Genomic DNA, 23553 nt, shown 5'->3' on the forward strand with positions numbered 1-23553 from the left:
AGATTTCCGACCACTGATAAATAAAAGATAATTCATGGTTATTAATGGAACTGTAGGAAGCTGAACGCTAACCTAAAGGTCTGATAATTGCAAAGCCGTTGGTTCGATTTATGTCGGTAGTGACATTCTTTTCCTTTTTAAACTCTGTATGTATCATTAAATGCAAATATTAAGTAACAAATATTGAGCCATAACTTTTAATAAAAATAACGTTGTTTTCAGTTACTGGTCACACGAAAATAAATAAAATATTTCAAATTGACATGGGTAACGCCTTATTGTTAAAAAAAAGTTAAATACGTCAATGATAGTATTCAAGCTCCATAAATAAAAATAAGTATTTTTATCTTGTATTTAATTTTTGTTTTTGTGAATACTCGCTTCTTTCGTGCGATTAGTAGTCTAAACTGATATATAAAGACGAAACATTAGCAAAAAATCTCTAAAATTCTCTCTAAAATTTTTGGTCGGTTTACTTCAGATTTTATCACGATACTCTAATAAACATTCGGACAGACACAGGTTGTGTAAGGTTTTAAGGGACAAAGTACACGTTTTCTTTCAAAATCGTCTGCCATAAAGAAAATAATGCGCTGTGTCCTGAAAATGTGCAGTTTTTTTTTTTTTTTTCTTTCTCGCATTCGGTTTTCGCGTCGTTAATAGAGCACTGAACACACTAGATATCTACATTTACACCTCTATCTATAGGCCTAATCTGCAAACCTCTGTGAAGAGCATGACAGACGGTATGTCCCACTGTACCAGCTATTAGGGTTTCTTCCCATTCCATTACGTATGGGGCGCGGGAAGAATGATTGTTTGAATGTCTCTGTATCTGCTGTAGTTATTCTAATCGTGTCCTCAAGATCCTTATGTGGGGAGTACAGAGGGGCTTGTAGCATATTCGTAGAATCATCATTTAACGTCGGTTCTTGAAACTTTGTAGGTTCCAACAGTGTTTTCAAAAATTACTTGTTAGTAGATTTTCTCGGCATAGTTTACATCTATCTTCAAGGGTCAGCCTGTCCAGTTTCTTCAGCATCTGTGTAACACTTTCCAAACGGGTCAAACAAACATGTCACCCCTCTCTGTATATGTTCAACATCCCCTGCTAGTTCTATCTGGTACAGGTCTCACAACTTCAGCAATATTCTAGAACGGGTCACAGAAGTGATTTGTAAGCAATATCCGTTGTAGACTGATTGCACTTTCCCAATATTCTACCAATAAACCGAATGCTACCACATGCTTTACTCACAACAGAGATTATGTGATCATTCCAAAGTGTTATTTCCTGCAAAGTGTTATACCCAGGTATTTGTCTGAGTTAGCCGATTCCAACTGTGACTGACTGATAGTATAGTCATAGGATCGTTTTGTGAAGTAAACAGTTTTACATTTATGAACTTTTAAAGCAAGTTGCACCAAATTGTTTTTCGCATATGCCGTATATCTCCGAATCCAAGACGACCCGCCGCTCACCTTTGTTCAACTAGGGTTACAGAAAAACGTGTATGCACATACAAGGTGTATTTTGAAAACCTACAGTTGTTTACCTTATTACACGTAAGTGAAGGAGACAGTAAAAGTACAGCTACACAAAAAATAAAAGATCTCCCTTAGTCGGCTACAGATGCTACTTAGCCCTCCTTACTGGAATGGTCCACAGAATCTGCAGTGTCATTGCCACTGTCATGGTTATTTTGCATTTCCGTAGTACATCGTCTGCACTCCAAAAATAGTTCAAATGGCACTGAGCACTATGGTATTTAACAACTGAGGTCATCAGTCACCTAGAACTCAGAACTACTTAAACCTAACTAGCCTAAGGACATCACACACATCCATGCCCGAGGCAGGATTCGAACCTGCGACCGTAGCGATCGCGCGGTTTCAGACTGAAGTAATTTACATTAAAATGAATCTTTTTCGCAAGCTTTACAGATGTATTTGAACCTGGAAAATCGATCAATGTGTTTCACCCGTTTTGACTGACAATGATGCGTGTAACTGTAATACAAAAACCATTCAAAAACCGAGTTGCTCAGTATGCAATGCACAAAATAGTGTTGGGAGATACTAGGATAGAAAATAATACAAACAAATAGATCAGGGGAGAAGGTGGAGTGGATGATACAATTATGAATATTAAACGGATAACAGATGGACCCAGAAAGTTATTTGCAGGCTTATATTTATATAACGTGATAGTTTGCGAAGTAAAGGAAAGCAGATACAAGTAAGATATTAAATTCTAGGATAATACTAGCACCAGAACATGGATGATCGCGTCTGAATAATTTCTCACATTGAGCCTAAATGCAACGTAAATAAGGTTCTTAAATTGTAAACAAGAAAAGCTCAGTCTCGAACATGGTGAGGCAAAGAATGGCAAAGAAAACAGCAATACACTTAGAAGATTATCACGATGTTCTTTCTGTGTGGGAAGTCAAAATCTTTTTTTTTCTGCCATACCCTGCATCGGCGTACAGTCAACATGATCGTTAACGGTTTTGGCATGGTTCATTTAAGTGACGACCAGATGCCATTCATGTCGCCACCCCATTCAGCACCCCTCCCCCAATGCTCGCTGCCCCTTTCTATCACCCCTGAACGGAATGTGCGTACCCCAACTACCTGTGTGTAGTGTTGTTCGTGTGAAAGTGAGGGAAACATTTTTTTTTTCTAAATGATTGTGAACGGTGTAACTGAGGCAGACTTGAGTACCAGCCCCGCATTCACCTAGTGAGATGTGGCCGGCATACCACCCGGTCCCTCGTGCAACGCTTTAACATGCATGGCTATCCGTGCGAGTGTCTGGTGGTTAAGTCTACCATCATACAGTAAGAGTCATACCTTTGCTGTGCGCTGTTTCCAGAAGTTCGTCGAAGTCATCCATAGTTCCGAAGATTGGATCGATGTCCCTGTAATCAGAGATGTCGTAGCCGTTGTCAGCCATCGGCGACCTGAAGATAGGAGATATCCATATCGCTGACACTCCAAGATCATTCAGGTAGTCCAGTTTCTCGATTATACCTGCGAACAATGCAGAGTCTTGCTGTACATTTCGTCGCTCTCGGCACAGTAACAGGTTGCACGAAGACAGATTTATCTTTTGATAGATCATACAGGGTGGAGAGCGGTAAACTGCTGTTTTAGGATTCAAGTTGTGGCGGCACTGTTGGTCGAATAGAGGGGAGAGTGGGCGTGGTTTATACTGACCGACGGGAGGATTGTATTCAATTGGTGTTCAGTTGCGATAATGCAGTGTACACATGAGGAGCGCTCGTTTTGTGCTGAAGTGTATTTCTCGAATTTCCTCTCGATCATTGCAGTGCAGCGTGCTTTTCGTTTGCGGTTTGCAGTACCCCCACGCCAACGTGTTCCTGGACGGTAATCAATTCCAAATTAGGTGAATGCCCTCAGAAAAACAGGTGATGTGTCATCTGTACAAAGAGGACCTGAGAGAAGCGTTACAACACCACAAATTGACGAACCAGTAAGAGCAGCAGTACTGCAATCTCCGAAACGCTCAGCTCAGAAATAGGCACTTTCTCTTGGCATTTCAAGACGTTCTCTCCACCGGATTCTTCATAATGAACTGAATTTTCACCCATATAAAATGTGCGTGGTCCAGCAATAGTCAGTACGGGTTTGTGTAACACGAAGAACATCTTGTGAAGACATGCTTCAACCATACCCCGTGACGCAATTGTGTTCTTTTATGATGAGGCACATTTTCACCTCAGTGGGTGTGCAAACACACAGAATATGGGCTACTGGAGCGACGCGAACCCCAGGAAATTTCGCCAGAGACCCCTGCACTCAGACCGCGTCACCGTGTGGTGCGCCATATTACAAGTAGACATCATTGGCCTTTACTTTTTCCAGGAAAATCGCCGTGCTGTAACTGAATTCGGATCGTTACTCAACTACGCTTCAAGAGTTTTTCCAGCCGGCTTTCGAGGCAATGCAATTACAGGATACCTGGTTTCAACAAGACGGTACCACTACACACACAGCGGGCATTACCACGAATTTTTTGATGCAAACGTTTCCTGGGAGGCTTATCTCTCGGGTGGGGGATCTGAACTGGCCCGCACAATCACCGGACTTAGCCCTATGCCATTTTTTTCTTTGGGTTTACCTGAAGTCAAAGGTGTATTGCAATCGTCCAAACGCCCTGGAAGACGGGCAGAACAACATTGAGGCTGAAATTGCAAGGGTACCAGAAGACATGCCTGAAAGAGTGCATGAGAATTTCAGAAAAGGACTGCGGTAATGTGTGGATTATGAGGGTAAACATTTGCCACATATATTGTTTAAATCATGTAATTAAAAACTTCCATTATTTTCCAATATGAGAAAAATAAAATTTAAGTTTCTAAGTGTTCATTATTTTTTAATTTCATTCCCAAATCAGCAATTTACTGCACTCCACCCTGTATATATAAAGTCATAATAACGGATGATGAAAGAAATAAAATCAAATGGCTCTAAGCACAATGGGACTTAACATCTGAAGTTATCAGCCGCTAGACTTAGAACTACTTAAACCTGACTAATCTAAGGACATCACACACATCCTTGCCCGAGGCTGGATTCGAACCTGTGACAGTATCAGCAGCGCGATTCCTGGACCGAAGTGCCTAGAACCGCTCGGCCACAGCGGTCGGCATGAAACAGATATATGGTGGGTGTTCTAAATATTGTTCGCTGTTTGCTAAGGAATGCGTTAGTTCCCACTGAGTTTGGAATTTGTCTTGAGAAACCATATTTAAGACTTTTCGTGTTTTTTTTCACTTCAGATGTGATAAACAATAAATTCTGACAACCACAATGTAAAGGTATGTTTTGTGTAGGTTTATGTTTATGTGTGTGATTATGTGGATCGGTGTTCATATTCAAAATGATATGGAAATCCGTAATTCCCTATGTGCTTCACACTGTCAATTTCTATGTTCTTATGTTCAGAATTGGTTCGAAAATACTTGAGTTCCTCAAATTCTATCAATACAGCAATGAACATAAGTTTTTCGTGTTCATCTTCAAAATCTGAAAGTAATAATTCCGTTCGCTCACGCGTTTACTACGTCAGACAATGATAGATTGAAAATATCACAATTATTATATGAAACTGGGGACAAAAGAATCGATAACACACTATCCCAAGGAAACCGAGTGAGTGCTATAACAAAATTTTACATAATGAACTTCAACATTTCCGTAAATGTGTAATGCTGAGGAAGAGTAATAAAGAAGAAATTCAGTGTCAGTTGAGCAGTTGGCAGTGAGAACATAATGATGTAGACAGTGTTAGACCACCAGATGGGAAAGAATAAGGTTACCCGGAACTAAAAGGTAGTTTTTAGTGGACAATAAAACTTAGCATTTCAGATATGGAGCAATTAAAACAGCGCAAAACCCGGTATTTCCAGACCACTGAAGATATTTTGCTCGAATGAAACGGCAAACACTTGTTAGCACCCACACTGGCCGAAACGGATCCAACATAGTAATTTATTTGACGATAGTGGGTGGAGAACGCAGTAACAATTACTTTCAAGAAGCTTTAGTTTACTTTCGTGACAGATTTGTTTTATTGCAGTGTCAGAATTGGCAGCAACAGGTGGTCTGTTCCTATAATTTCGTCTCGCTTTGGTTCTTCTGCATTTGTCGGAGGAGGCGAAAAGGGTTTGAGAAGAAGCATCATGCATGTATTACACAATCAACTGTGGCACACGAAAATTTTACATTGTTCTTCATGACATATTGTAGCTTCAGGCATGTACTTCACGCATAGTATTTATAAAAGCAAAATATCCTTCGTCCAGAAATGCAAAAGAATCAATGTAAAGCGAAACAAAGTTCACCACAACAAATTACAGGTGTAGTTCACATGCTGGTAACGTTTTTGACGCTGTGATAAAATATCTGTAGCCGTTTGAAGATGGATGAAGGTAGGAAAATGTAGCGAATCAAAAGTGTTTGTGGATGGGTGCGTCCATCCTCAGCAACTTAACTGAATATCAGCCACGCAGGTCTACAAGATAGGGGTACAATAACAGAGTAACATATTAATGTATTGTGTCACGTAGGACCGCAGCTGAACGGTCAGCTTATAGGAATTACTATTATCGCTGAAACAATTGTTTTACAGTTATATGGTTACTTTTTTCGTTGCTGGTTGAACCTCACTGTTAAAACTGTTCAAAATAACCGATTTCTGAAGAAACCGATTTTCGGTTACTTATTCCAATAATTTGCTACCGGCGAAGTTAACAACTGCTGGAAGAGTCGTGTGCTGGTCTATGCTTGTGCACGCTGCTTTCTAACTACGGGTCGCTGCAGAGGACAGCACGATAGGCAACTAGTTGGCATCACGATGTCCTCTGAACCTTTTAAATCCACTAGTTCATTTAAAATGTCATCAGGGCTTTGTACTGTGTGTATGTAGATTTACATCTGTTCAAGTACGTCGGTTATTAAAGCTCTAGCTAACATTGCTAATTCCATGTGTTCTGCGTTGTAGTTATCGTTCTTTAATGGGTTGAAGAACGTAGGCGGATTATGTTCGCTTCTCCTCGTGTGCCACGATGTCTTATACTGAAGATGCGCCCTGCCTCTCCTACGTCAAATTTATTGCTATCCTGACATTCGGTTTTAAACATGCCTGGGTTTGTGTGTGTTGGTAGTTCTGATTTTTCTGAATGAAGTTTGTGGCGGATATTGTTGTTGGTTCTACATGCGAATTGGTTACTTGTGCTCTCCATTAATGCGTTTAATTTGTCTGATATTGTGCCTAAACCGTTACATGTACGTATGTTAGTTCAGACTTTTTTGGTGTTTCTCCGGCTAATTTTATGTCCTTGTGAATATTTTACTGTGTAGATGTAATTTTTATTTTGTGTATCTGTATTACTATGTCTTGGATTAAACCACTTTGTAGTGGTGTCTATCGTAAAGTGTCGGTTTTCTTTTTGTGTAGCAACTTCATTTAGTGGTGGATTTTGTATCCTGTTGATCATGCCTTGGAAGTTTGCGTGCTTGGATGGCATGAATTAGCTTGTATGATGCTGTCACTTGTTAAGTGCTTTCTGTAAATTTCGAAAATGTGTGAATAAGTGTTGTTAGTGAAGGTGATGAAGAACATAGGTATCCAGTTCTCATATAGAACGAAAAGCAATATCCGCCATAGTCTTCACTCTGGAAAAACAAAATTACCAATATACACAAATCCAGGGATGGAATGACAGGGTTGCAATAAAGCTTACGTAGTGTAGACGGGGCACAACTTCCGTATAAAATATCGAGAGCACATGAGAACTATCGAAAATAAACTGTCTACGTTCTTCAACCATTTAAAGAACGATAACCACAACGCAGAACGTTTCGTCTAATGACTTAACAACGAACATATTAGAAAACATGGAAATCTAAATACGTACAATGCAACGCTCTGATGACGTTTTAAATGAACAAACGGTTTTAAAACATATACATTTCATGCAAAATTCTATTGAATTCATAACCAAAGATAATGGATAGACGCAAACAACCATCCTCCGAACCTAATCGGGGAGGTAAGTTTTTTCATTGTAGTACGTAGGAGACGACCAACTTCACCCTTAACAGTTGTTGAACAAATGAAGGAAAAAGGTTCAGTTGATACTGCGTATTCAGAACGTCGATAATCAACATAAAACTTACTTCACTCGGGAAATATGCTGGTACTTACCACGAAGGTCGCCGACGCCATCGCCATCAGAATCCTTGAAAGATTTGGGGTATATCTGGTAGATTATTGCGGTTTTCCACCACTCGAGACACAGCGCTGGGCTGGCGACAGCGAGCAGAACTACGACCAGAGAGAGATGCGACATCCTCATTTAGTATGTGTGTGTTTGCGCCACGAAGTTAGCACAGGTACGGTTGCTGGTTTTCTCCGTATCTCGCAGCGAGTGACGACTTGTTGACGCGGTCCAGAGGACAGAAATCTTGATTATCTGCGGAGATGGTGTTTATCAGCGAGCATTATTTGTATTCTAAGGGAAAACCTAGCTACCAATAACGAGTCCCCCAGGGCCCTTGTGTCGGTATCTACGCTGTGTGTTTGAAACAAAGTCTTTCGTTTGCTTCCTCTCAAAGAATGAGCGAAACACACTCTTGAGCAACAGCGCCTGACATCTTGTAGTGTCATAGAAGTGTTGATATTGGCATCCATACTTCTACGACTTCTGCTACCAGAGGTTACGTCAAATGTCATTGTGTTCTGATAATTCACCCCTCAGACAACTCGAACAGGACGTCGTCAAAGTACACAGGACATCTACAGGGAGCAGTAGTAGAATGAACGGATGCACTTGATCAGACGACAGTTTCTGTATCGTTCGTTAATAGTATATCTGCCTGCTACCTCATCCACTTTGGAATGCAAGGAACGCAGTTCCATGACGTCACAAAGTCTACCCTCCTAATTAGTGACATCAACCCTCTTATTACTGAGATCATGAACCGCATGGATCAAACTGATGGCTAAACACGCTTTCGACCTCCCAAGTAATTATCTTAATGGTGTTTCCATGTCTAAATAGTTGCAAATGGCACGATAAACACACAGTTGACATTCCCAATGTAGTCAAACAAATTTGACCACGCATATAACTGCAGAAAATACATGCTAGTTAAAATACAGTGCCAAGAACTCAAACATAGTAACAAATAGGTAGTCTGAATTATTGCCAGCTAGTGGAAGAATGTAATTAATTAGGTTTTTTTAGGCCTATACTAGATGTAAGGCACAAAGGCCCTTACATTAAATATTTCCACATCTAAATTGTTCTATAATGCTTGCCAAGTGTTACAATGTTAATCAACTGCCTGCAAAAATATGTCAGCAACAAAAAAAATATAATGTTTGCACCAAGTGCTACATAGCTATTTTCCGCACAAACGCTCACACACACACACACACACACGCACACACACACACACACACACACACACACACACACACACACTAGAATGTGTAATGAAATAAATGAAGAGTATGTAATATTAATTTGTGCACTCTGACGACTGGCAAAAATGCGTCGTGTCAGTTTAGTTATAAGAGATGAATAAATTAAATCTTTGGAAAAGTTATGCAAAGATGTAGGTTCAAATAATGTCAAAAGAAAATCTAAGTTATTTGCAGCATCAGATCAACGCACAAGTACATTACACACTATATTACTTTCTACTACTCCTTAAATATTTAAGACATGAAATACTTAATTTTCATGCAGTTAATTCTGGCTAGTTAAATGCTTGAATGATTGAATATGTCTCGACTTTTTTTAAAAGAGAACATAGTATTTTGCTTTAATTAAGCTCACAATCATTCATGATTTTTATCATAAATATTATACAAGTACCTCAACCATTTCTTTTTTTCCACGCAAAAGTACTATTTTGCCTGGCTCCCATCTACTACTTGCAAAGCTGCTGTCTTTTTCCTTAGAGCATCAGAATTTGTGTGTTTGACTCTGGGCGTATCAACTACCTTATAATCAAACTCATTTAATTTTAATGCCCATCTTGCTAATCAGCTTGATGGATCTTTTAACCCTAATAACCATTTTAAAGATGTGCAGTCTGTAACTACTTTGAATTCATGAATTACAAATAGCAACGAAAATAAGAGATTCCGTATATAACTGCTAACATTTCTTTTTCAGTTGCTGAATAATTAGTTTTAGCCTTATTCAATTGTTTGGAGGCATATGCCACTGGATGTTCTTTTTCATCAACATTCTGTCTTAACACACAGTCCAAAGCATTGTTGGATATATCACATGCAATTATGAACTCATTTTCAAAGTCAGGGAATATTAACATAGGATCTGAAATTAATATCGCCTTGAGTTTCTCAAACGCCTCCTGGCGTTGTGATGTCCATTGAAAACGAACCCCTTCATGAACTTGTAATAACAATTGCATAACCCAATGAATGACTGTAATTATTTAGTCATTTATGATGTCGGAAAATAACGTATAGTAGAAGGAAGTCGAGGATCTGTCCTCACTCCATCTTGAGTGATAATACGCGCAAGGTAACTTACTTGTGTCTGAGCCAAACGGCATTTACCCACATATAGTGTAAGAAGTGGAACCCTTCTAATTTACTAAATACTTCAGCTAGACATTTAACATAATCTTCTATAGTTTTTGAATAGACGACTACATCTTCAATATATACCACAAAGATCTTCGCTTTTAATCCGTCGTTGAAAGGTAGCTGGAGCATCTTACAATCCAAACGGCATTCTTCGATGGTGGTAATCAAATGAATTTGCTGTGAAAGTAGTTTTGGGCCTGTCTTCAGAAAATACTTCTAGTTGGTGATAACCACTTCTAAGATCAATCGTTGACAAATGTTTACAATTTCCTATATTATTTAATGTATCCGTTACGTTCGATATTGTGTATGCACCTGTTGTGGTTCACGCATTCAAGTAACGACAGTCACAGCAAAACAGATCTTTTCTAGTACTGTCCACCGATTTTTTGGGTACAGGGACAATACTTGTCGATCAAAGGCTATCGGAGCGCTCGATAATACCCTCACACAATTGCTGATCAGTAAATTCGTCTACTACTGCCTGACTGCCTGTATGTGTTTCGCTATAAGAGTACGGTATGCTTTGCGGTAAAGTGGTGGATTATCGCCTGTTGGTATGCGGTGCTGTGCAATAGGTGTTGCTTAGCGTGGACCATCTTAATTGAATGTGTGAGCATTCTAACAACAAAGCTTCCACGGCTTCTCGTTCACTATCTTTCAAGTGACGAACTTTATCGCGTACTACAGACGCATCGACGGTTTGTTTCATGTTATGAGCACAGCACGACCCTTCGATATCCTCATCTTCAGTTACCTCTAAACTTGCTGTACGTAATCCTTTCGAGAGATTCGCTTCATATGCCCATAGTTACACGAGTTTACCGGAATCATCCCCATTAACGATGGTTACGCTCGCGACGCTTTTTCGTGTAAAACAGTGCATTTCATGTAACGCTTCATTGTCCTGTAGTGGCTCAGCTACACATAATCTCTGCTGTACCAGCAGATACTTTGTCGTGCGTAATCATCTTTAATGCAGGTGTAGGCAGTTCAGATCTGATACCTCAGCAATCGGTGTAGCTTGGGACATTGAAACATCTACGATTGTTCGTCCCATTGGGAACAGGTTCCCACCAAGTTCAACTGTGCACGGTGACCGATTAATTTTTGTGTGACGCCTATCCAGGAAATTAAATCCCGCAGTTGGCAACACTTCCATACGCTCAAGAAACTCTGTAGTTTCAATCTTAAAAACGACCCGTGTTGTCCCCAGTGGTACCAAGTTATTGTTTACCGCTCCACATAATTTATACCTTTGCGTCCCTAGATTTCTCTTACCCAAGAAATCTAGACTTGTCATAGATACATGTGCACAAGTGAACGACTAGAAATATAGGTTCGTTAACGCTTACAAAGCTCATCAAACAACAACCAGTCTCTGCCTTAGTGTCTGTCGTACTCTGACTAACCGAGAAGTTTTCCGACGGACGAAACATCCCCCGTTTATGTTTGACGTTTTCCGTTGATAATTTCCTTTACTTTGCCTCTTACTCCCACACACCTTTGCCTCGTGACCAAAACGCCCAAATCTGCAACAATGTGGTTGACTAAACTGCTCTTTCAAATGCCCTTTCTTCGCACAACGATAACAATGCTTTTCAGATGCAAGAAGTCGCTTATCAGCGCGTACCCGTGTAGAAGAAGTATCTCGTGAATACTCCCCGGGAATTCCTCGTAAAAACGCATCGAGTGATCTGTTTTCTAACTCCCTGGGTATTACACGATCCGCATCAGGATTTCCCGTCCACTCAAATGTTTGCGCATTTATTTTATGGCTTCTGTCTGAAAAAGTCTCTACAGTATCGTTTGCCTTCTGTGTCAACCCACTCAACTTTTCCCTGATAATTCCGGCACTATTTTGATTACGGTATCTCTGACGCAAATCTTCCTTTAACTCCTCAAATGCACTTGCCTTTCTGTGTCTCATGAAATATCTTGGTTTCACCCATAAGGCGTAATCTGGACATCCGCAGAGTAACTTCCTCTGATCAATTACACATGCTGGGAGTAGCCAATACATCATTAATGAGTACCGTATCATCTCAGTTGTTTTGCCTGTGAAGTGTGTGATAGGTTAGTTTCTAAAGAATGTACGGAGAAGTGAAGCGTTGCTCCTGACGATTTACATTCACTCGAACCTGGCTGTGAATCTCGGGCGATCCGCAACAAATCTAAATATGCCACCAACCCCTCATGGCGTAACTTCTGTTGAGCATTTTGCTCTGAACTTGTGACGCTTGATCCTTTAAAGTGGCTATACCATCACTAATAGTACCTGACTTTGTGCCTAGCATGTTTGTGCAATCTACCACTATTTATATGTATACCAAAAATATCTGCGCCAACGTATACCGGACACGAAAAATACGAATTACACTGTCCGAAACGAGACTCATTTACTTCTTTTACCTAATCATCGTCCAGCGACACTTAGTACACTCGTGTGCCGCATGACCATAACGTCTAAAAGTAGAACAAGTTACCGATACAAATTTAGTTCATGGTTCACTATGACTTTTAAATTACGAATAGCACATCTCAAGCTGGCCGGTGTGGCTTCAGCCTGGAACCGCGCGACCGCTACGGTCGCAGGTTCTAATCCTGCCTCGGGCATGGATGTGTGTGATGTCCTTAGGTTATTTAGGTTTAAGTAGTTCTAAGTTCTAGGGGACTGATGACCACCGATGTTAAGTCCCATAGTGCTCAGAGCCATTTGAACCCATTTGAAGCACATCCCACTGGTGCCAAATACGTTTCTTTACAATTGCGTCTGAAGTGTGATAAATCAACAAGCTCCGTTGGTTTTACAAACGATACTTTTGGCATAGCACTTCCATCAATACACTTAAATTCTGCCATATCACAAAGAAAAAAAATGTTATTTTTTGTGCTCACCGCGTTGCGGTTACTGCTGCGAAGTATGGACGCTGCAGAGGCAGACGACTGCATCTGAATTCGAGGCGTTGCAGTCAAACACATCAGATGCCAAATCCTCTGATGACGGTGTCAGACCACGCACTTCAGACAACAGTTTACAGAGGGGCCGAGCGGACACACACTCCGCATGAAGTCAGGACAGCAATTGAGGTATCTGTGAAGGGTTATTAACCATGTCCGCCCCTGGTGGCTGAGTGGTCAGAGTGACGGTATGTCAACCTAACAGCCCGGGTTCGATTCCTGGCTGGGTCGGAGATTTTCTCCGCTCAGGGACTATGTGTTGTGTTGTCCTTATCATCATCATTTCATCCCCATCGCCACTCATGTCGCCGAAGTGGTGTCAACTCGAAAGACTTGCACCATGCGAACGGTCTACCCGACGGGAGGCCCTAGCCACACGGCATTTCCATTTACTTATTAGCCATGTTTACAGTCGTCTTTTTCACACCGGCCTTGTAGCCGATGCATCATTCAGCTGCGTGTTGGATTCCCGCTGAAAGCTGCCAACTCAACTCCTCGTCTGCGGGCCCAGGTGGAGTCTCTGCCCCAAGAACTGATTACCAATCTCGTAGCCAGCGAGGGAGCGCGTTGCAGAATACGTATAGCCGTCCGTGGTGGTCATACACCCTATTAAGAACCACGTCCCACCTCTCGTTACGTACATCGAAGCGTAATGAACGGCGGTGATTTCTGTTTAATTATTGTCCTTGAATAAAATACCATTTCTGTTCGCTTCATAGCGTATTTTTTTCAGTTACCTTCTGCACTATTCCGTAGCAGTTTTATCTATGTATGGTCCAAGCTTTCTCGAGCGATATTACTTGGCAGTGACACGTCATGCAACAGTTACTTTCGTCGTGAGTACTGCACACCACTGTAGGTAGCATCAGTTGTGTAAGTAATCGTTGAAGCGTTGTCTTGAAGCTCCAGCCAAAGGTCTGATGTCTTGGGTTCAAGTAGGAAGTCAGGATAGTAGCAAGTTAAACTCACGCAATCACCAATCAATTTCATATGGTAGGAGCAGATGAAACAACCGTACAGCCAGTATCACCAAAATTTAACAGCAATATCCTCTTTAAAGGGGATCGTTGTTAGATTAAAAAATTTCCTTTGACTCGAGATGTAGGTATTTATCCTTCTGCAAATCATCTTAACCTAATATAAACTGGGCTTGTGAGGATTCAAGTAAACAAGTCAGCAGTCCAGATTGTTTGACAATGACGAGGTGATTTCGACTGCTGCCTGAAGAAGTTTACTCTCACTCATTTGATGATTTGCAGGACATATTACAGCTAATATCAGTTCAGCGCCCACAGGCACATTTACATTGCACGTTTGCAATTATTTAATCGCTATTCTGACGAGTTATACATTATGAAGGTCCTTAAGGTACACAGTTCATCACCAACAAAACTAAATGGCAAGTTTGATTTTCGCCACAGCGACGAGTGTCCAGTAGTAATTCTTATTTTATAGTGCTCGCACCTGTTGTCCCGAAGCGGCTTCTTCACGACACATAGGAACTGGGGTTAATGAAAGGCCGTTGCTTGAAGGTAAGAGATGTTGCGCAGTAGAACAGTATTTAACTGCAAGAATAAACTTTTGTTCAGATCGACTTGGACGGTCAAGTGCGCACCGATGGTGCAATCATTATCAACACTCAGAAGACCTGAAGTACAAAAAGGTAATGAGCTCATCGCCTCAGCGTGCCAGATTATCAGCAACACTTGATTCAGCGCTTAGATGACAGTGCAGAGCAGATACAATGCTCTTCCACAACACGGCTACGTGTTGTAATTGCAGCTAGGGATGACACAAGGAGGGCTTTCAGGCTGCAGATTTTGCATAAAGGAGTTAAACATTAGACTAGCCAAGAGCGGCTGGTCTCGGCGGAGGTTGGAGTCCTCCCTGGGGTATGGGTGTGTGTGTTTGTTCTTAGGATCCTTTAGGTTAAGTAGTGTGTAAGCTTAGGGACTGATGACCTTAGCAGTTGTCCCATAAGATTTCACACACATTTGAACATTTTGGCCTAGCCAAATGCGTAGAAGTGCTCAAAAAATGGGAACTCATTCGGAATCACGTCATACACTGCTATAAAACCCTTGCTTTCCTTCGACACATTCTCAGAAACTGGGCACTCCATCTGACTCACTGATACTAATGGTATGCCAGCTCTGTTAGTTGCAGGATGACGCGCTTAAGACGACGAAGTGTCACCAGCTGCCGCCAGCTTCGAGTCCGCGTGACCGCTACGGTCGCAGGTTCGAATCCTGCCTCGGGCATGGATGTGTGTGATGTCCTTAGGTTAGTTAGGTTTAATTAGTTCTAAGTTCTAGGCGACTGATGACCTCAGAAGTTAAGTCGCATAGTGCTCAGAACCATTTGAACCATTTCTTTGAGCTTCGGGTCCATTGCTGAAAGTCTGCAGTGATCCATGTTTGGAGGGAACTTCAACTCATTCCTGAATGGCACATATGTGAGTACCTGAAAATAAAGATGAGGCCTATCTTTCGTGGATGAAACCGATCTGCCCATCTATGAGATGCTCATCTTGGGAGCAGGCCACCTGTGCCGTCACTCCTGGGCAGTACAAGTACTGCCTTGCTGGCTGTATGGTGGGACCACTTCTCGTGTTGTCTTTGGTGTCACTGTTGCGCCCTACGTCAACACACTATTTCAAAAGCCGAGAACAATGGCATGAAAATTTCTGGGGTTGAGCTCTGGTTCATCTTCATTCAATGTGACTGCTGGGGCTCCGATAGACGTCCAGAGCCACGCCAGAGCCGCGCGAGTTCAGGCGCCACGTCACGGACTGCGCGGCCCCTCCCGCCGGAGGTTCGCGTTCTCCCTCGGGCATGGATGTGCGTGTTATCCTCAGCATAAGTTACTTTAAGTAATGTGTAAGTCTAGGGACCGATGACCACAGCAGTTTGGTCCCCATTCCCCCGGCCGTTTTATCCTTTTGTGTCAGCGCTGCGGCACTGGCCTAGGCAACTAGAGGGCCTGTACCAACAACAGATTCCTTGATATGAAACTTCCTGGCAGATTAAAACTGTGTGCCGGACCGAGACTCGAACTCGTGACCTTTGCCTTTCGCGGGCAAGTGCTCTACCGACTGAGCTACCCAAGCACGACTCACGCCCCGTCCTCACAGCTTTACTTCCTCCAGTACCTCGCCTCCTACCTTCCAAACTCTACAGAAGCCCTCCTGCGAACCTTGCAGAACTAGCTCTCCTGAAAGAAGGGATATTGCAGATACATGGCTTAGCCACAGCCTTCATATCAGCGCACGCTCCGCTGCAGAGTGAAATCTCATTCCAGCACATTCCTTGCGAGGTACTCATGTGCTATCCCACGCCCTTGAGGAACGCGGGCTCAGCACGCCCGCTGGTGGACAGCACTGGGGAAAAAGCCAGAATGAAAACACTCAAAAATGTCAATTGTGATGTCTCATGAAGCCCCAGTGCACCACAGGACTCCATCACACCTCCGCTCGACTATTCCACAACCACATAGGAGGCTACATCTGGCGCGCTCTTGCAAGTTTGGTATCAGAAGACGACGCAGTCCAGCAAATTGAGGGCCAGATGCCGCGATGTCGGACGTAGTACGAACTGGGCGTCAGGAATGCTGACGTTGGCTGTTGCCATTGTCGAGGTGTTTCAACTGGACACCAGCAGCCATCGATATCTGTCATTACAAGATGCGGCGAGTAATCAAGTTCTGTAGGCTTCTTTTATTTAATATTGCGATCATGTTGAATTGGAAGGACGAGTGACATTGTGTAGATCACAAGAACCTGCACACCTGGCACAGTTCCGAGATAACAGTAGTGAAGAGCACTTACAGCCGACTAGGAGCTAATATTGTAATTACGATATTGCAATGCCTATGTTATTCGGAATTACGATGCAGTGAAGCAATGAAGCTGCTAGTAAAGCAATGCTGCAAGGTGCACCTGTCATGAAAGTATTACCAGTTAATGTACACATAAATGAAAGTATAGTTCGTGGGAGAACGTACTGATAGGTAGAGAAAAATTTATCTGGGTTAGTATAGGTATGCACTTGCCAAGGGAACTGTTGCGCATTGGCCTGCAGTTAAACATTAGGTAAGTCACATTGTATGGCGTAGTATGCATTATGGATTTAGATGGGGATTTCATGGTTCCCATGAGTTTGGGCAATTTCGGCATGGACGAGGTGAGACTTCCAAAGGGCCTATCGTCTGTCAGTTTGTTTGGTTGGGAAAAAGACAGTACTGATATGACCACAGCTACAAGCATACATTACCAGTTCTGCAGAAGGCAATAACGTGAAAAACTAGCAAACAAAATATGGGGATGCAACTGAAGCTTTATTGCTTAGCTTCACACATTTATTCGGTCCAGCGAGTCCAAGCTTCACACATATATTCGGTCCAGCGAGTCCATTATCAGCGACACGTATGACACAGCACGGGATATGAACAGGAAGTAGTACTTTTCTGTACAAGAAACCACGCAGGGACTACATCTACATCTACATGGATAGGCTGCAAATCATATTCAAGTGCCACCTTCACAATTCTATATTATTCCAATCTCGTATAGCGCGCGGAAAGAATGAACACCTTTACCTTTCCGCACGAGCTCGGTTTCCCTTATTTATCGTGGTGATCGTTCCTCCCTATGTAGGTAGGTGTCAACAAAATATTTTCGCATTAGGAGGAGAAAGTTGGTGATTGGAATTTCGTGAGAAGGTTCCGTCGCAACGAAAAATGCCTTTCTTTTAATGATTTCCAGCCCAAATCCTGTATCATTTCTGTGACACTCTCTCCCATATTTCGCGATAATATAAAACGTGCTGCATTTCTTTGAACTTTTTCTATGTACTCCGTCAGTCCTATCTGGTAAGGATCCTACACCGCGCAGCAGTATTCTAAAAGAGGACGGACAAGCGTAGTGTAGGCAGTCTCCTTAGTAAGTCTGTTAGTACTTTTCCTAAGTGTCCTGCCAATAAAACACAGTCTTTGATTAGCCTTCCCCACAACGTTCTGTATGTGTTCCTTCCAATTTAAGTTGTTCGTAATTTAATACCTAGGTATTTAGTTGAATTTACGGCTTTTAGATTAGACTGATTTATCGTGTAACCGAAGTTTAACGAGTTCGTTTTAGCACTCATGTGGATGACCTCACACTTTTCGTTATTTATGGTCAACTGCCACTTTTCGCACCATTCAGATATCTTTTCTAAATCGTTTTGCAGTTTGTTTTGATCTTCTGATGATTTTATTAGTCGATAAATGACAGCATCATCTGCAAACAACCGAAGACGGCTGCCCAGATTGTCTCCAAAATCGTTTATATAGATAAGGAACAGCAAAGGGCCTACAACACTACCTTGGGGAACACCAGAAATAACTTCTGTTTTACTCGATGACTTTCCGTCAGTTACTACGAACTGTGACCTCTCTGACAGGAAATCACAACTCCAGACACATAACTGAGACTATATTCCATAAGCACGCAATTTCTCTACGAGCCGCTTGTGTAGTACAGTGTCAAAAGCCTTCCGGAAATCCAGGTATACCGAATCGATCTGAAATCCCTTGTCAATAGCACTCAACACTTCATGTGAATAAAGAGCTAGTTGTGTTTTACAGGAACGATGTTTTCTAAAAACTTTTACAGCCATTGATGGAGAAATTCATTCACTAGCAATTGATTTACGAATCATTGAGAAAAGTGGTAGCCCCTGGAGTGCGAACATTGTCATTGTACAAAAAATTACGATTCCTAAATGCAATGACTATAACTGATTCCTATCCTGTTCCGAACATTAGAGAGACACTCGACAATGAGTCAGCCTAAATACCTCTCAACTAAGGATTTGAAAAGTTGCTACCACCAACATGAATTAGTTCCGTAAGACCGGTCGAAGATAACTTTTTCCACACCATGGGGCATTACCAGTATCGTAGGATACTGTATCTCCTTTTGCTGTTATTTATACAGAGAAACATTTGAGGTAATTACTGATCACTCCAAGTGACTATAGGGATTAATGTGGTGGACATAGAAGTCAAACAAGTTTAATTACGAAGTGCTGCATAAACAAAGCAAGATACACACTACAGCAGACATGCAAAGCAGGAAAATTGGAGCTCTGCAGGGAGAAGCTTGTCAGGGTGGCAAAAGGCACAAGTAGCTGATATAAACTGTCAGGATTTTAGATCATTGCCTCAGTCTGTGACACATGATGATTTGCTGTGCAGAAGTTTGAAGTGTGGACCACGTGTGGTGGTTCCAACATTGTCCAGAAATTAAGTATTGTAACATTCACATGATCACCCATTAGCAGGTCATGGGGGCCATAGAACAACAGATAGACGCCCATCAGAAAATTTCTGATGGAGAACCAGAAAGCAAGATGTTAAGAAATATGAGAAAGACTGTGCGCCATGTGTGCAAGAGTATTACATTACAAACATTGCCAGAAGTGACAAAACATTTTGAAATGCTTGGTTTGAATATTCTTGGACCATTTAATAGGATACTAACTGGTAATAAGTATATTCTGACAATAACAGATCACTTTTCCGAGCTCATATGGTGATAACGGTTCTAGACGAGCATGCAAACACATGCAATGATTAATAATTGGATACTAGCATTTAGGGCTCCTGATGCTGTAATTACAGATCAGTGTACAAATTTTATGTCTTGAAGACGTTGTGTCACCTACTTCACATCTGAATACTTTTCACTCCTTCTTTCCATCCACAACTGAATGGATATACCGAAAGGTTTCATTGCAAAGTTTCGAAAATGTTGAGCCATTAAACGTATAGTCAACATGACAACTGGGTCATATATTGAAATTTTTTCTCCTATTGCGTTCTTTTTAAGAATACTGAATGTCTGGTCGTTGACAGGTGTGCTCCTGATACTGCAAGTTACGTGCAGTGGTTGTTAACTCGATTTTAATTATTTTATTGAATAGGCCAAATAATCTATTTAATGAATGAGTCAATGTAAACCCCTACAAAATTATCATAGAAATTAATTAAGAACGCAACGGATAACGCTAGAATGGCAAGTGACCATGGGTCAATACATAGAGTATGGGAGCTGGTAACACTTTGTTTTAAACTTGCCGTAGATTATATTTCATCAGCTGCTGATTTGATTAATTTGCATAAAAATTTCAATAATAAGGGCTAGAATGGTAATTACTGGGCAAAAAATATTTCTTTAGATTGACTGAGGCGGAGTAGTAATGGAAAAGGTTTTACTTTAACTGAGATTCAGATTGATTTCAAACTGAAGCAAGGAAACACTAAATTGGCAATTTGTCTCCACATTTGAGTCCACATAGGGTGGCAATGTAAGCAACAATCTTTAAATTTTGTCTCCTTATGAACATAGCTGTCATCGTAAATGATTTATTGGTGGGACAGGAGGTTGAATATGAGCATTACACTCATGAATACAACAAGCATGCCACTTTAAGTTCAAGTGCATAAAGTTAATGGGATAGAGGGCGTGTACCACAAACTGTGCAAGGCAGTGGGCAATTTAAGCAATTTTTGAACTTGGCTATCTATGGCTGGTAAGCAAATATTATATCTTCATCAATTTATGTAAATCCGTCTAGTATTTTCGCAATAAATTTGATAGCAGTATGAAGGCACAATGTGAAACCTGTTCACACGGACACTGATGTGATACTGGCAGATAGGGGGAAGGGGTTACGCTCGTAATATGAAACAAAACTTATAATGGCGATTACCATACACTTAAGCTTTGAATTTACTCTACTTTAGATGGAATATAATAGTATTAATGATGATTCCAAAGTTTCTACATGAAGTAAACAACTGAGAATAGTTAACACCGAATTTATCTTGTGGGTTGAAAAAAGTTATTAAATTTGATCACTAGGGGTTCCTTAATCTTGCATATACAAAGCAACATGTACACGTGGGTGGGAATTAAACAGATGGACCTGATGAATACGACTAAGTGTCACCAGCTACCACCAGCTTAGGATCCATTACTATAAATCCACAGCCGTTTGCCTGTGGAGAGAACTTCCCTCAGCAAGCAGCATTCCTGGCCGTCAGACCCATGACTAACTGAGGACAAGGCCAATCTTCTGTGAAGAGGAACCATTAGCACAACCACAATCTGTTCATCTTGAGAGCAGAGTAGCCGTGCCACAAATCCTAGGCGGTATAACTACTGTTGGGACCACCTGTTGTGCTGGTCTTTGTGTTGCTGCTGGATCTTCTGTCTACAACGAGCCACAAGAGTAGGTAGATTTCTGGGGCGAAGCCTAAGCGCAGCTTCAATCAACGAGAGTGCAGTGGCTTCTACAGACGTCCACAGTCAAGCCAGGCTGTGGCGATGCACTGGCCACTGTACCCTTCTCAGGCTGTACAAAGCACACCTGGGCTGATCTAGCTTACTATATTAAGTGCATGTTCTGACGAGCATTAACGAAATATTCAATGCTATTCTAACGACACTGACAATAACAACACGCTATGCTCCCAAAAAGCAGTTTTAGTACGTTCACCAGTCATCCATACATCTTCCCATGTTTGGAAGCATAGCAATAGATCAGAATGACTATCACCAGTAAATGCTTTTTATTGTAACTACAAACGGCGATTGCCTAACAGAAGCCTCTGGTAAGGTGAACCTGTTCAAACCTGTTTCCCTCCCAGTATCAGCATCATAACCATTCTTCGTCCTGTCATTAATTAGCGAGAATACGGCTTAATGTAGTAAGTCCATCATTATTTATCTGAGTACCTCATTTCTGTAGCTAAGAGTTCTCACACACAACTTACCGTTCTGCAACTAAGTCTTTCACTTTATTATGTACAACCACAGTAAACTTCAAGCAATAATCGATTCTTCTCGAAATTTCTCTTCGATCTATATTACTTCATTAAAGACATCTAATTGCTTTACTATTGAAAACTTATGCACGTTATTTCAGTGGACACAGTCTATACCTACTGACACTTTGTTGGAGGTAATCTTCCAATTGGGAACATCATCTTCCTCATTGTATTCATCTTCACAATCATCCTCAACTTCATCATCATCTTCCTCATTCTAATCGTCCTCCTCATCATCGTCTTCTTCTTCTTTTTCTTCATCATCACCATATGCTTCATCGCAAAAATTCTCTGCTTCTCCTTCAATATCTCCACCTTCTGTTTTCGTACACACATTGTTCCTTTTGCTTTATCATATTCGTCTTTTTCTTTTCGGTCCGTCTTCTTCTTCTTCTATAGGAATAGTCTCTCCAATCTCTGTAGCGGTTGAAAATTGGATTTAACAGCTTTTTTCAGCACAGACTCACCTTGAGATTGCCTTGCCTCTTTTGCAGCAACGGTGGTTTCCTGTGAATACTTAGTCGAGATTTCAACAAAACCTGACGAGATTTGGATATCCAACGTTAGGCACAGCTGGAATCGGGTTCGAAATTACTATTAGAGTCTGAAATTAATGTTATGGTCAGAAATTAAGATTATGGCATGAAATATATCATAAATAATAATTAACGGTGAGAGACTATGTAAATATTGTTCCGGTACATACTGATTCACTGTGTTTTGGAAGCTGGTCTCATGGGAAGTAGAAGCGTATGTTTCTTGAATCGCCTCTTCAAACACACTGAGTTTCAGCTTTAAGAAGGCATGCACGCTTCCTTCCTAAGATTGTGTCTGTTATCTTCCCACTCTTCAATCTCGTTTGCACTGAGTCTTATTTGTTTTCTAAAATTTCGAACACTCTTCCTAATATATCAGCCTTCAGCAATAGCTTATTGTGCTTCTTTCAAATTTTCTTCAGCCCATTTTCTACCGATCTGGACATATAAATGTGTACCATTCTGTGAATTATGCTTATTTTACAGGATGGAGAATGATGTTCAATTTACAGGTTGGGGAATGGTGGTCAGTTTACACTGAGGAGAATGATGGCCAATTTATGGTGCAATGAATAATGGTCAATGGAGAATGATGGTCAGTGAAGACTGATGGTCAGTAGAGAATGGTGGTCTGTGAAGAATGATGGTCAATATACAGGGTGAAGAATAAAGACCTGAAGAAATGTCAGTTTACAGGATGGAGATGATGCTCATTGGAGAATGATAGGAATTTGTAGTGAGAAGAATGATAGGTTACATGTTAGAGAATGATGGTCTTTTTTCAGGGTGATGAGTGAAAGTCAGTAGGAAATGGTGGTCAGTTTACATACTGTACAGTGATGATCAGTTTATAGGGTGGAGAACGATGGCTAGTAGAGAATAAGGGCTGATTTACAGGTTGGAGAATACAGTCAGTGTAAAGTGGTCAGTTAATAGGGTGGAGAGTGATGGTCAGTTTAGAGGATCGAGAATGATGGTCGGTACAGAATATAGCCAGTTTACAAGGTGGAGAATGATGGTCATTGC

At 41.3% G+C, this 23553-nt stretch overlaps 1 protein-coding gene across 1 annotated transcript in view; it reads right to left on the minus strand.

Annotated features, from left to right (window-relative positions):
• The window catches only part of LOC124799212, a 333002-nt gene that overhangs the window by 184816 nt on the left and 124633 nt on the right, over positions 1–23553 (minus strand). Inside the window, exons 13-14 of the mRNA XM_047262783.1 lie at positions 7739–7884; positions 2857–3036 (exon numbers count right to left, since the gene is read on the minus strand). Coding sequence (XP_047118739.1) covers positions 2857–3036; positions 7739–7884 — 326 coding nt within the window. The remainder of the gene's footprint in view (positions 1–2856; positions 3037–7738; positions 7885–23553) is intronic.

This window comes from Schistocerca piceifrons, chromosome 1 (assembly GCF_021461385.2).
Source record: "Schistocerca piceifrons isolate TAMUIC-IGC-003096 chromosome 1, iqSchPice1.1, whole genome shotgun sequence".
NCBI lineage: Eukaryota > Metazoa > Arthropoda > Insecta > Orthoptera > Acrididae > Schistocerca > Schistocerca piceifrons.